Source organism: Cherax quadricarinatus, chromosome 45 (genome assembly GCF_038502225.1).
Source record: "Cherax quadricarinatus isolate ZL_2023a chromosome 45, ASM3850222v1, whole genome shotgun sequence".
NCBI lineage: Eukaryota > Metazoa > Arthropoda > Malacostraca > Decapoda > Parastacidae > Cherax > Cherax quadricarinatus.
This window is the reverse complement of record NC_091336.1, coordinates 28,630,723-28,645,265: the sequence shown is the minus strand read 5'-3', so window position 1 is coordinate 28,645,265 and position 14,543 is coordinate 28,630,723. Positions and strand designations below refer to the sequence as shown.

Genomic DNA, 14,543 nt, shown 5'->3' with positions numbered 1-14,543 from the left:
TTCTCTGAATCTCATGTTGAGCTCCTCACGTACTTTGTGGTCTTTTTTGTGACTTCCCCTCCTGTCGTCAGTCTGATTGCCTGGTCCTTGTCTGTTGTTTTGCTCCTGATGTGGCTGTACAACAGCTTTGGGTCAGACTTGGCTTTCGCTGCTATCATTCTCATATTGCCTTTGGGCCTCCCGTGTTACCTGTGCATATTCATTTCTGGCTCTACGACTGGTCTCCTTATTCTCCTGGGTCCTTTGCCTTCTATACTTCTTCCATTCCCTAGCACATTTGGTTTTGGCCTCCCTGCACCTTTGGGTGAACCACGGGCTCATCCTGGCTTTCTCATTATTCCTGTTGCCCTTGGGTACAAACCTTTCTTCAGCTTCCTTGCATATTGTTGTCACATATTCCATCATCTTGTCCACTGGCTTCCCTGCCAGTTCTCTGTCCCACTGAACCCTTTCTTGTAGTTTGGCTTCACTCATCCGGCCCTTCCTACTTCTCCCTCCACTTGTAACTCTAGTATATATTCAAAGCATGAAACGACATGATCACTGGCCCCCAGGGGCCTTTCACATGCAATGTCCTCAATATCTGCACTATTCGAGGTAAATACTAGGTCCAGTCTCACTGGTTCATCCTCTCCTCTCTCTCTGATAGCATCACTTACATGTTGGTACATGAGGTTTTCCAGTACCACTTCCATGATTTTAGCCCTCCACATTTCTTGGCTCCCATGTGGCTCCAAGTTTTCCCAATCGATTCCTTGTGGTTGAAGTCGCCCATGATCAGTAGCTTTGCCCTGCTCGCATGAGCCCTTCTTGCCACTTCAGCCAGTGAGTCAACCTTCGCTCTATTACTCTCATCATACTCTTGCCTTGGCCTCCTGCTGTTCTGTGGTGAGTTATACATCATTGCAATCACCACCTTGGGACCTCCAGACTGAAGCGTTAGTACTATGTAATCTCTTGCTTCTCCTCTGACTCCTCTCTCCAGCTCATGAAAATCCCATCGGTTTTTGATCAACAGTGCCACTCCTCAACCCCCTCTGTTCCCTCTGTTTTTTTCTCAGGATCTGATATCCCACTGGAAAGATGGCATCTGTTATCATCCCTGTGAGATTGGTTTCTGTGAGAGCTATGATGTCCAGTGATGCCTCTTTGACTCTTTCATACCACTCCTCGCACTTATTTGTTATTCCATCAGTGTTGGTGTACCATACCTTCAGTTTGCTCTGTGAGGGTGGGGGACCTACAGTGTACTGCGGGGTTCTACAGCATAGTGTGGGGTGGAGGCTGTGACTGTGGATTGTAGTCTGTGCTGGGACACTTTTTTGTTGTGGGGTTCTGGGGTGGGTCTGTGTGTGCTTTTGCTTGTTTCTCTGCCCTGCTCTGGTTGTCCTCTGCTGATTCTGCCCTTGTCTCTCCTCCTAGCTGCTTTTGCTTTTGTGTCCTCTTCCTCAGCTGCTTTTGTTCTTTTTTTGTTCTGTGTCGTTCTAGGAGCACCCTCTTGTATTCTGCCGAGTTTCTCTTGGAGGATCCTGTTTTGCATTGTTTCTGTCCTGAAAAATCTGCTAGACTGGTCGTTTTCTTCTCTTCAAGTACCTCCCTATTCTCTGAAAATTTACAATCTCAGACATTTCCTCTTCTCCTATTTATATGATGATGTTCTTAATTTCCTGTCTTTCTGCCTGTCGTCTTTCGGTGTGTGTTCTTCCCTCACTCTCCTGAAGTGTATGTGTGTGTGTGTGTGTGTGTATGTGTGTGTGTGTATGTGTGTGTGTGTATGTGTGTGTGTGTATGTGTGTGTGTGTATGTGTGTGTGTCTGTGTGTGCTTCACACGAGGTCATCCACCGAGGCAGAGTGACCAGAAAAAGAAACACTTTCACCTTTATTCACACTGTGACTGTCTTGTAAGAGGCGTCCAGATGCGACAGTTTAAATGTCCCTCTATACAGCATATATCCAAAACTCTTTTTTTTGGAGTGCGGGTACAGTACTTTCCACCTCCAGGACTCATCTGTCTTATCAGGTTCCCTGAATCCAGTCAAAAATATTTCCCTCCTCACACTTCAACAGATCATCAAATTCGTAAAACCATTTGTCTCCACTCACTCCTATCTATCATGCTTACACATGCTTGCTGTATGTCCAAGCCCCCTGCACACAAAACATCCTATACATCTTTCCTCCATCCTTTTCTTGGATAGCTCCCTTGCACCACCGTCTTTCCACTACTGATTTATATAACCTCCAAGTCATCTTATTTTGTTCCATCTTCTCTAGATGACCAATTCACAACAACAACCACTCCTCAGCTCTCTTGATAATTCTTTTAGTAACTTTACAACTTCTCCTAATCTCCTAAGTCCGAATTCTCTGCATAATATTTGTGATACATATTGCCATCAGATATTTTCACTTCCTCAAGGCTCCTCCTTGCTGCAACATTTGCAACCTTTGCTTCACACCTAAATAAAAGTGTTGGTACTGCTATATTTTCATGCAGCCCTTTTTACCTCCATGGATAATGTTGTTTGTCTCTCCAGATACCTCATTGCACCACCCACCTGTTTCCCTTCATCACTTCTACGGTCTAACTCGTCTTTCATATAACGATCCGCAGACACACCCACTCCCAAATATCTGAACACACTTACTTCTTCCATTCTCTCTCCCTCCAATCTCATAACCACTTTTTCCTCACCTAACTTGTTTGATTCATCACTTTATTCTCATCAATATTCGCTTTCAACTTCCTTTACACACTCACCCAAACTCGTCCACTAAAGAACTGTATCATTCAGCGTAAAGTAACGCTGTCAACACCCTTTTTATATCTGATTCTATATATTTTTATTTTTTTTATCACACTGGCCTATTCCCACCAAGGCAGGGTGGCCCGAAAAAGAAAAACTTTCACCATCATTCACTTCATCACTGTCTTGCCAGAAGGGTGCTTTATACTACAGTTTTTAAACTGCAACATTAACACCCCTCCTTCAGAGTGCAGGCACTGTACTTCCCATCTCCAGGACTCAAGTCCGGCCTGCCGGTTTCCCTGAACCCCTTCATAAATGTCACTTTGCTCACACTCCAACAGCACGTCAAGTATTAAAAACCATTTTTCTCCATTCACTCCTATCAAACACGCTCACGCATGCCTGCTGGAAGTCCAAGCGCCTCGCACACAAAACCTCTTTTACCCCCTCCTTCCAACCTTTCCTAGGCCGAACCCTACCCCGCCTTCCTTCCACTACAGACTGATGCACTCTTGAAGTCATTCTGTTTCGCTCCATTCTCTCTACATGTCCGAACCACATCAACAACCCTTCCTCAGCGCTCTGGACAACAGTTTTGGTAATCCCGCACCTCCTCCTAACTTCCAAACTACGAATTCTCTGCATTATATTCACACCACACATTGCCCTCAGACATGACATCTCCACTGCCTCCAGCCTTCTCCTCGCTGCAACATTCACCACCCATGCTTCACACCCATATAAGAGCGTTGGTAAAACTATACTCTCATACATTCCCCTCTTTGCCTCCAAGGACAAAGTTCTTTGTCTCCACAGACTCCTAAGTGCACCACTCACTCTTTTCCCCTCATCAATTCTATGATTCACCTCAACTTTCATAGACCCATTCTATATATATATATATATATATATATATATATATATATATATATATATATATATATATATATATATATATATATATATATATATATATATATTAATCTCACCCCTCCCCCATCTATAAATATGTTAAACAACCATATTGTCATTATGTATCCCTGTCTAAGACCTACTTTCACTAGACAGTAATCACCCTGTCTCTTCCACTCACTAACCTGAGACTTTGTAACCTCATAAAACTCTTTATAGTGTTTATTAATTTACTTCCTATTCCTTATTTCTGAAATCTCTCTGGACTTCACAAAATTTCATGAAGATTGCGTTAATTAAGTAACATACCGTTAACAAAATTCTATCATTATATATGGCAGACAAGCTCATTCTACATTTGTTAATACAAATTTTTATAATTCATGTTCCATTCCTTTTTTTTTCAAGTTTACAGCTTGCTCACATTTTGTTTTGTCAAAATTATCGTAAATTATTTTCATTTTAAATACATAGAATACATTTTATTTGGCACAAATATAGTATATTATTTGTATTTTAAATATGTCGGCAAAATTAACATTTCAATGAATTCTTTCAGTGGTGAGAAAATGGCAGCTCAGTCTTTGTCGTATACCACACTGTACACTGCAGGGATGCACTTCAGGTATTCTCTCCGAGTAGCTCCCAGCAGCGCAAGTCTGCAAGTGTTTCTTTTGTTTCTGTGGTTTTATATCACCATCATCACCACAGGTTATTGTTCCAACCTCACAGCTTTCCTCACGGTGGATCGATCTCCTCCTGGAATTAATTCTATAAAGGAACTGTACCACTCATCGCTCTCTGTCTTTGGTCTCGGATCATTTTTTGGTTACTCTATGGCTGAGTCTACCAATGAGGACCTCAGGGTAATTTAATCTTTATTTTTTTTCAGATTAAGTGTATTTAGTCATGATCCTCAGTATACAGTGAATGGTATAAAATAACACAGAAATATCTTCCGATTCAGTCAAAAATTAATCTCACAAACGCTTGCTACTGCTTTAATATACTGACTGATATTTTTGTGTGTTCTCTCACTTAACCCTAAAATGATTCTTGTATCTTAAATGTATCAGAAGGTAATTTGAAACACTCAAGCTTCTAAATCATCATAGACAGTTTAATAAAGCCAAATTAGAGAGAAAAAATATATTGTAATAAGTAAGTTCAGGTATATAATCTACTGAGCGTAACAGTTATGTTAGAACAGACGACGTTTTTCAAGACTGATAAGTAATTTTGTGATGAAATGTCAAGAAATTAATTGTTTATATTACTGTGTTCAGAGTGAAATTATTTGATATTTGCTGGAAATACTAAGTAAAACTTGATTATATTTACCTCACAGACTGATCTAATGTGTTTTCGGGTTCCTTCTGAGTGCTGTGTCTAACATTACTCTCCTTGAAGAGCATTCACCACATCTCAAACCTTTATTTTCAATGATAATGACCTTAATAAGGGTAAAGAGTTATGTTCAAAGTATTAATGAATATTACTTAGCGAGTGGAATGTGTAAGGATTTAGAGGAGAGGAGCATTTCCAGCGAATTGTTTGTTTAACAGCACACGATTACCATGCAAGATGTTAACCAAATGGAAGTTCAGTTGCACATTGCAAAAGCCGCCCAGGCGCCGGGACTCATGTACCAGGGGATTTATGTACGGAAGTGATCTTAACACAAGTTTCTGTGAAATTCTTCCAGTTAGGCTTGAAGGAGATGCTCCATATTAAGTCTTTTACCATCCTACGAAGTGGCTAACGCGTTGGTCAGGAGTTTTATGACTGATCGCAGGTTCTAACCCCACACCTGATATGGTTTGTTTCCTACGAATTCTTGGAAGTGACTCAGAATCTTCATTTTTCCCTGGTTTCTTTGCCCTAAATGTAATTTTCTTGAACAAGAAAATCACATTTAGGGCAAAGATAATTCATTAACTTTACTGGTAAATATATTGAGAATAATTTCGTCTTTCTGTTTACATACAGCACGTGACTGGCGATCACTAATATATATAATACCAACAAATTTAAGTGTCTGTATTTAAGCCAACTGTTAGTAGACTATTATCTACTGAGATCCCTGGTATTATTGTGCTGTAGAGATAGTTGGTTGTTTCAACTTAAATACATTACCTGGAGTTTACCTGGAGAGAGTTCCGGGGGTCAACACCCCCGCGGCCCGGTCTGTGACCAGGCCTCCTGGTGGATCAGAGCCTGATCAACCAGGCTGTTGCTGCTGGCTGCACGCAAACCAACGTACGAGCCACAGCCCGGCTGGTCAGGAACCGACTTTAGGTGCTTGTCCAGTGCCAGCTTGAAGACTGCCAGGGGTCTGTTGGTAATCCCCCTTATGTATGCTGGGAGGCAGTTGAACAGTCTCGGGCCCCTGACACTTATTGTATGGTCTCTTAACGTGCTGGTGACACCCCTGCTTTTCATTGGGGGGATGTTGCATCGTCTGCCAAGTCTTTTGCTTTCGTAGTGAGTGATTTTCGTGTGCAAGTTCGGTACTAGTCCCTCTAGGATTTTCCAGGTGTATATAATCATGTATCTCTCCCGCCTGCGTTCCAGGGAATACAGGTTCAGGAACCTCAAGCGCTCCCAGTAATTGAGGTGTTTTATCTCCGTTATGCGCGCCGTGAAAGTTCTCTGTACATTTTCTAGGTCGGCAATTTCACCTGCCTTGAAAGGTGCTGTTAGTGTGCAGCAATATTCCAGCCTAGATAGAACAAGTGACCTCATGGGCTTGGCCTCCCTAGTTTTGAAGGTTCTCATTATCCATCCTGTCATTTTTCTAGCAGATGCGATTGATACAATGTTATGGTCCTTGAAGGTGAGATCCTCCGACATGATCACTCCCAGGTCTTTGACGTTGGTGTTTCGCTCTACTTTGTGGCCAGAATTTGTTTTGTACTCTGATGAAGATTTAATTTCCTCGTGTTTACCAAATCTGAGTAATTGAAATTTCTCATCGTTGAACTTCATATTGTTTTCTGCAGCCCACTGAAAGATTGGGTTGATGTCCGCCTGGAGCCTTGCAGTGTCTGCAATGGAAGACACTGTCATGCAGATTCGGGTGTCATCTGCAAAGGAAGACACGGTGCTGTGGCTGACATCCTTGTCTATGTCGGATATGAGGATGAGGAACAAGATGGGAGCGAGTACTGTGCCTTGTGGAACAGAGCTTTTCACCGTAGCTGCCTCGGACTTTACTCTGTTGACGACTACTCTCTGTGTTCTGTTAGTGAGGAAATTATAGATCCATCGACCGACTTTTCCTGTTATCCCTTTAGCACGCATTTTGTGCGCTATTACGCCATGGTCACACTTGTCGAAGGCTTTTGCAAAGTCTGTATATATTACATCTGCATTCTTTTTATCTTCTAGTGCATTTAGGACCTTGTGACCCAATAGTTGAGACAGACAGGAGCGACCTGTTCTAAACCCATGTTGCCCTGGGTTGTGTAACTGATGGGTTTCTAGATGGGTGGTGATCTTGCTTCTTAGGACCCTTTCAAAGATTTTTATGATATGGGATGTTAGTGCTATCGGTCTGTAGTTCTTTGCTGTTGCTTTACTGCCCCCTTTGTGGAGTGGGGCTATGTCTGTTGTTTTTAGTAACTGTGGGACGACCCCCGTGTCCATGCTCCCTCTCCATAGGATGGAAAAGGCTCGTGATAGGGGCTTCTTGCAGTTCTTGATGAACACGGAGTTCCATGAGTCAGGCCCTGGGGCAGAGTGCATGGGCATGTCATTTATCGCCTGTTCGAAGTCATTTGGTGTCAGGATAACATCGGATAGGCTTGTGTTAACCAAATTTTGTGGCTCTCTCATAAAAAATTCGTTTTAATCTTCGACTCTCAGTCTGGTTAGCGGCTTGCTCAAAAGTGAGTCATATTGGGACTTGAGTAGCTCACTCATTTCCTTGCTGTCATCTGTGTAGGACCCATCTTGTTTAAGTAGGGGCCCAATACTGGATGTTGTTCTCGACTTTGATTTGGCATAGGAGAAGAAATACTTTGGGTTTCTTTCGATTTCATTTATGGCTTTTAGTTCTTCCCGCGATTCCTGACTCCTATAAGATTCCTTTAGCTTGAGTTCGATGCTTGCTATTTCTCTGACCAGTGTCTCCCTACGCATTTCAGATATATTGACCTCTTTTAGCCGCTCTGTTATTCTTTTCCGTCGCCTGTAAAGGGAGCGCCTGTCTCTATTTTACATCTACTCCTCCTTTTTCTTAGAGGAATAAGCCTTGTGCATACATCGAGTGCCACCGAGTTAATCTGTTCTAGGCATAAGTTTGGGTCTGTGTTGCTTAGTATATCTTCCCAGCTTATATCGGTTAGGACTTGGTTTACTTGGTCCCACTTTATGTTTTTGTTATTGAAGTTGAATTTGGTGAATGCTCCCTCGTGACTAGTCTCATTATGTCGGTCTGGGGCTCCACGCATACATGTCTGAACCTCAATTATGTTGTGATCTGAGTATATTGTTTTTGATATGGTGACATTTCTTATCAGATCATCATTGTTAGTGAAGATGAGGTCTAGTGTATTCTCCAGTCTAGTAGGCTCTATTATTTGCTGGTTTAAATTGAATTTTGTACAGAGATTTAAAAGCTCGTGTGAGTGTGAGTTTTCATCAGAGCTGCCTCCTGGTTTTATCACTGCAACAATATTATTTGCTATATTCCTCCATTTTATGTGCCTTAAGTTGAAATCCCCCAGGAGCAAGATGTTGGGTGCAGGAGCTGGAAGATTTTCCAGACAGTGGTCAATTTTTAACAGCTGTTCCTGGAATTGCTGGGATGTTGCATCTGGAGGCTTGTAGACTACCACAATGACTAGGTTTTGGTTCTCGACCTTTACTGCTAAAACTTCCACTACATCATTTGAGGCATTTAGCAGTTCTGTGCAAACAAGTGACTCTGCGATGTACAGGCCAACCCCTCCCCCCCTTTTGCCTGTTCACTCCTCAACCAGGTAATACGCTGATTACTCTTCTTGGGGCTAAGATAAGATAAGATTTCATTCGGATTTTTAACCCCGGAGGGTTAGCTACCCAGAATAACCCAAGAAAGTCCGTGTGTCATCGAGGACTGACTTCAGTCTTGCCGACCAGGATGCCACCCACACCAGACCACTAACACCCAGGATGCCACCCACACCAGTCCACTAACACCCAGTTACCTATTAGCTGCTAGGTGAACAAGACAACAGATGTAAGGAAACGTGTCAAAATGTTTCCATCCAGCCGGTAATCGATCCCTGGTCTTCCGTGTGTGAAGCGGGAGCTTCACACGGGGCCATCCAGACGTTTATCGCCGACTTTTTTTAGTCATGTCAGTCAGTAGAAAGATATAATTTATAGATTACACTGAGCTATTATTGGAAAAGAATTACACGGGGAAAACTATAATATCGTGAATATTACCTTAGTAATATATACTGTCACAGGAAAATATGTTTTTGTAAGTGATGACACTTACGATATCCTGAGGCGACTGACTAGATGTTTTTTTTTTTTTTTTATTCGCCGGTATTCTCCCGGCCCGGGTCTTTTCCAAGTAGTGGTGACCCGGCCTTGGCTCCCTATCTGGGGAGTATCTCGAGACTTAAGTCTCCCATGGGAGGAGGGACAAGTACCTCCTCATCTTTGGGACCAAGTGTCCCCAGGCCTAGCCACATTTCCCGCCCTCACGGGGCTCGTAGGGAGAAGCTAGGCCTCTGGTCTGCCATCTACCCCGCCTCGAAGGGGCTCGTGGGGATGGCAGTCTTATGAGCTACAGATGGTAGCAAGCTCAGGCCTCTTTCACATCTCACTTCTGTGATTTATATTTCACAGTAATATATAAATGTTTTTTTTTTATCTTTGGTAATAACCTAAAGAAAAAACTCCAAAAAAAGTGCATTAATCTCGGAAAAGGCTAGTTTTTCCATGTTTATTTCTGTCTTTACTTTTTTTATTTTCTTTTCAACAAGTTGGCCGTCTCCCACCGAGGCAGGGTGACCCACCGAGGCAGAGTGACCCACCGAGGCAGGGTGACCCACCGAGGCAGGGTGACCCACCGAGGCAGAGTGACCCACCGAGGCAGGGTGACCCACCGAGGCAGAGTGACCCACCGAGGCAGAGTGACCCACCGAGGCAGGGTGACCCACCGAGGCAGAGTGACCCACCGAGGCAGGGTGACCCACTGAGGCAGAGTGACCCACCGAGGCAGGGTGACCCACCGAGGCAGAGTGACCCACCGAGGTAGAGTGACCCACCGAGGCAGGGTGAGCCACCGAAGCAGGGTGACCCACCTAGGCAGGATGACCCACCGAGGCAGGGTGACCCACCGAGGCAGGATGACCCACCGAGGCAGAGTGACCCACAGAGGCAGGGTGACCCACCGAGGCAGAGTGACCCACCGAGGCAGGGTGACCCACCGAGGCAGAGTGACCCACCGAGGCAGGGTGACCCACCGAGGCAGGGTGACCCACCGAGGCAGAGTGACCCACCGAGGCAGGGTGACTCACCGAGGCAGAGTGACCCACCGAGGTAGAGTGACCCACCGAAGCAGGGTGAGCCACCGAAGCAGGGTGACCCACCGAGGCAGGGTGACCCACCGAGGCAGGGTGACCCACCGAGGCAGGGTGACCCACCGAGGCAGAGTGACCCACCGAGGCAGGGTGACCCACCGAGGCAGAGTGACCCACCGAGGCAGGGTGACCCACCGAGGCAGAGTGACCCACCGAGGCAGGGTGACCCACCGAGGCAGGGTGACCCACCGAGGCAGAGTGACCCACCGAGGCAGGGTGACCCACCGAGGCAGGGTGACCCACCGAGGCAGAGTGACCCACCGAGGCAGGGTGACCCACCGAGGCAGGGTGACCCACCTAGGCAGGGTGACCCACCGAAGCAGGGAGACCCACCGAGGCAGAGTGACCCACCGAGGCAGGGTGACCCACGGAGGCAGAGTGACCCACCGAGGCAGGGTGACCCACCGAGGCAGAGTGACCCACCGAGGCAGGGTGACCCACCGAGGCAGAGTGACCCACCGAGGCAAGGTGACCCACCGAGGCAGAGTGACCCACCGAGGCAGGGTGACCCACCGAGGCAGGGTGACCCACCTAGGCAGGATGACCCACCGAGGCAGGGTGACCCACCGAGGCAGGGTGACCCACCTAGGCAGAGTGACCCACCGAGGAAGGGTGACCCACCGAGGCAGAGTGACCCACCGAGGCAGGGTGACCCACCGAGGCAGAGTGACCCACCGAGGCAGGGTGACCCACCGAGGCAGAGTGACCCACCGAGGCAGGGTGACCCACCGAGGCAGAGTGACCCACCGAGGCAGAGTGACCCACCGAGGCAGGGTGACCCACCGAGGCAGGGTGAACCACCGAGGCAGGGTGACCCACCGAGGCAGAGTGACCCACCGAGGCAGAGTGACCCACCGAGGCAGGGTGACCCACCGAGGCAGGGTGACCCACCGAGGCAGAGTGACCCACCGAGGCAGGGTGACCCACCGAGGCAGAGTGACCCACCGAGGCAGAGTGACCCACCGAGGCAGGGTGACCCACCGAGGCAGGGTGACCCACCGAGGCAGGGTGACCCACCGAGGCATCGTGACCCACCGAGGCAGAGTGACCCACCGAGGCAGAGTGACCCACCGAGGCAGGGTGACCCACCGAGGCAGGGTGACCCACCGAGGCAGGGTGACCCACCGAGGCAGGGTGACCCACAGAGGCAGAGTGACCCACCGAGGCAGAGTGACCCACCGAGGCAGGGTGACCCACCGAGGCGAGGCAGGGTGACCCACCGAGGCAGGGTGACCCACCGAGGCAGAGTGACCCACCGAGGCAGAGTGACCCACCGAGGTAGGGTGACCCACCGAGGCAGGGTGACCCACCGAGGCAGGGTGACCCACCGAGGGAGAGTGACCCACCGAGGCAGGGTGACCCACCGAGGCAGAGTGACCCACCGAGGCAGGGTGACCCACTGAGGCAGGGTGACCCACCTAGGCAGTGTGACCCACCGAGGCAGAGTGACCCACCGAGGCAGGGTGACCCACCGAGGCAGGGTGACCCACCGAGGCAGGGTGACCCACCGAGGCAGGGTGACCCACCGAGGCAGGGTGACCCACCGAGGCAGGGTGACCCACCGAGGCAGGGTGAACCACCGAGGCAAGGTGACCCACCGAGGCAGGGTGACCCACCGAGGCAGGGTGACCCACCGAGGCAGGGTGACCCACCGAGGCAGAGTGACCCACCGAGGCAGAGTGACCCACCGAGGCAGAGTGACCCACCGAGGCAGAGTGACCCACCGAGGCAGAGTGACCCACCGAGGCAGAGTGACCCACCGAGGCAGGGTGACCCAAAAAAGAAAGAAAATCCCCAAAAAGAAAATACTTTCATCATCATTCAACACTTTCACCACACTCACACATTATCACTGTCTTTACAGAGTTGCTCAGATACCACAGTTCAGTTGTCTTTATAATTACATAAAACTGAAGGTAAATGATTGAAAAATCTGCCCGTATAATATTATATTTAACACATTATAAAACTGGTACCACCATTTATATTTCTAAACATTTATTACCAAACATTTATATTACCAAACATTTATAATACTAAACCACTTTCCTTCAGGGTTTGTCTAAACGATTCATATCAATGAGAAGTTTCGAGGACATCAGTCATGAGGTACTGATGGGTAAAGGTGTGATGATACAGACACGACGATATCATCAGTTTTCCATGACTCGCCTCACTACCTCTCTGGGCATCCCGATGGTCAGGATTATGACGGTGGGTAGTGAATATATATGATTGAAAATGTGTCTTTGTTTTAGAGTGATCAGATGCTCTACTTCTAAATATTTCAAACTGATAAATTAGACACATGTGCAACTCTTGGGTATCTTTATTGAGGAAACGTTTCGCCACACAGAGGCTTCATCAGTCCATACAAGGAGTTGCACATGTGTCTAATTTATCAACGTGTCGGTTCTCAGAACCATTCATCTACAATCCTGTCAGACACAGCAACTTCTTGGGATCTTAATACTCGGGAATTCTTCACTTGCCTAACCCTTGGGCATGGCCTACTTCCACATTGGACAAATATGACACCACGTATGACTGCTGCACCTCTCCTACCAACGGTTTATAAGCTGCTTCTCCGCACTTATGCCGTATTCTATTCAAGATTGATGGACTGACCACATCGACTCAAGGCTGAGGGACTGATTACCTCATTCTCCTCCTGTTCTTCAAGACTCTTCTTTGTATGGACTGATGAAGCCACTGTGTGGCGAAACGTTTCTTCCATAAAGATACTCAAGAGTTGCACATGTGTCTAATTTATCAACATGTCGGTTCTCTGAACCATTGATCTACAATATTTCAAATGTAACCATGATACATACTGGGATTGATCTATTTATATTTTCAAACATTTCAAATTGTATGAATAATGATAAAATATCTAAATAATGTTTAGTAATTAAAACATATTTTCAAAACTGTTTACATAAATCACTCAATTTTTAGATTTTAAGTTTTGTTTTTCTGTCTATGGTCCAATATTTTTTCGTGCAATAAGGCGTCTATGTAGTAACTTGATAATATTTATTAACTTCAAAAAACTTTCTTCATGTGTGCATTTTTCTGAGAGAAAAGTTTGTTATGTAATTAAGGAAATTAAATAGACCTGGAAGACAGTGTAGAAAATACTGTATATTTTCCAAAAGTACAGTGTATTTTATATGTAAATTGATGGCCTGTATTATAGGTAATAAAAAATAATTTGTAAATAAAGAACCAGCGATGGGTGAGCGTTGCTGAGGGGTCGCCAATGTTTTTGAATGTGGTAAAGACACGTTAGTGAAATGTGCATAAATTTTCGTCGCTCTAGGGGTTATATTGGGCTTAAAACCTCTCAAATAGGAGCCAAAATTGTTGGATTTGCAGTCCTGCATAACTTGAGCATTAGACGAATGAACAGGACAACTTTGGAACCCCAGCTAAGTCATGTCTATTTTGTGTTGAAATTCTGGCCAGTATTTTCTTCATATTTCAGGCAGGGGGTTTGTATGACACACCGTAATCTCCAGACTAATTGGTGGGTCTTATTATTATAAATTCTCCTTCAATGTATATGTATTCACATTTTAAATTTTATATACAGTCCACATATTTATATTAATGTTTTTACCAGAATTTCTGGTGATGTTTATTTCATTTGAAATTAATATAGGTCCAGAGTGACTTGTGGAGAGATAGATTATCGTAAGTATCGAAGGACGACATTTTTGCGACCTATGTGTCCTAAAATTCCTACTTGTCTCTGTAACCTTGATAAAGAACAATTATCTTTGTTACCATTTACTGTTATGTATCTTATGAGTTACATCCAAGCAAATTTAATTTTCCACAATAGTTGCCATTGGTCCTTGATCGAACTGGATGTAATTAGTGTAGTCATTAATTAGTGAATTATATACTTAATAATTATATGTGAAATGACAGAAGGGGGGTGGATGTTAGGTCCACAAATTTACTTAATGTGTAGTGGATTATAATTATTACAATACTAAATTTGCTAAGCCAAAGTCTTGCTTGGATTTATATTAGTGTATTTTTATAATATTAAGTTTGCTAAGCCAAGCTTGGCAAGGATTTATATTAGTGTATTTGTATAATATTAATTTTGCTAAGCCAAAGTCTGGCTAGGATTTATATTAGTGTATTTGTATAATATTAATTTTCCTAAGCCAAATCTGGCAAGGATAAACCATGTCTGGCTAAGATTTATATTAATGTGTATTTAAAATTTATATTATAGTTTCCTTACATGAGTAATTGCTAAGCTCAAGTGTAGCTAAGATT

The 14,543-nt window shown here is 45.2% G+C and overlaps 1 protein-coding gene across 1 annotated transcript in view; it reads left to right on the top strand.

Annotated features, from left to right (window-relative positions):
• Window positions 1–14,543, top strand: part of LOC128694950 (ionotropic receptor 93a-like) — a 222,337-nt gene that overhangs the window by 137,412 nt on the left and 70,382 nt on the right. Inside the window, exons 8-9 of the mRNA XM_070094251.1 lie at window positions 4,223–4,529; window positions 12,303–12,461. Of these exons, the coding sequence (XP_069950352.1) occupies window positions 4,223–4,529; window positions 12,303–12,461 (466 nt within the window). The remainder of the gene's footprint in view (window positions 1–4,222; window positions 4,530–12,302; window positions 12,462–14,543) is intronic.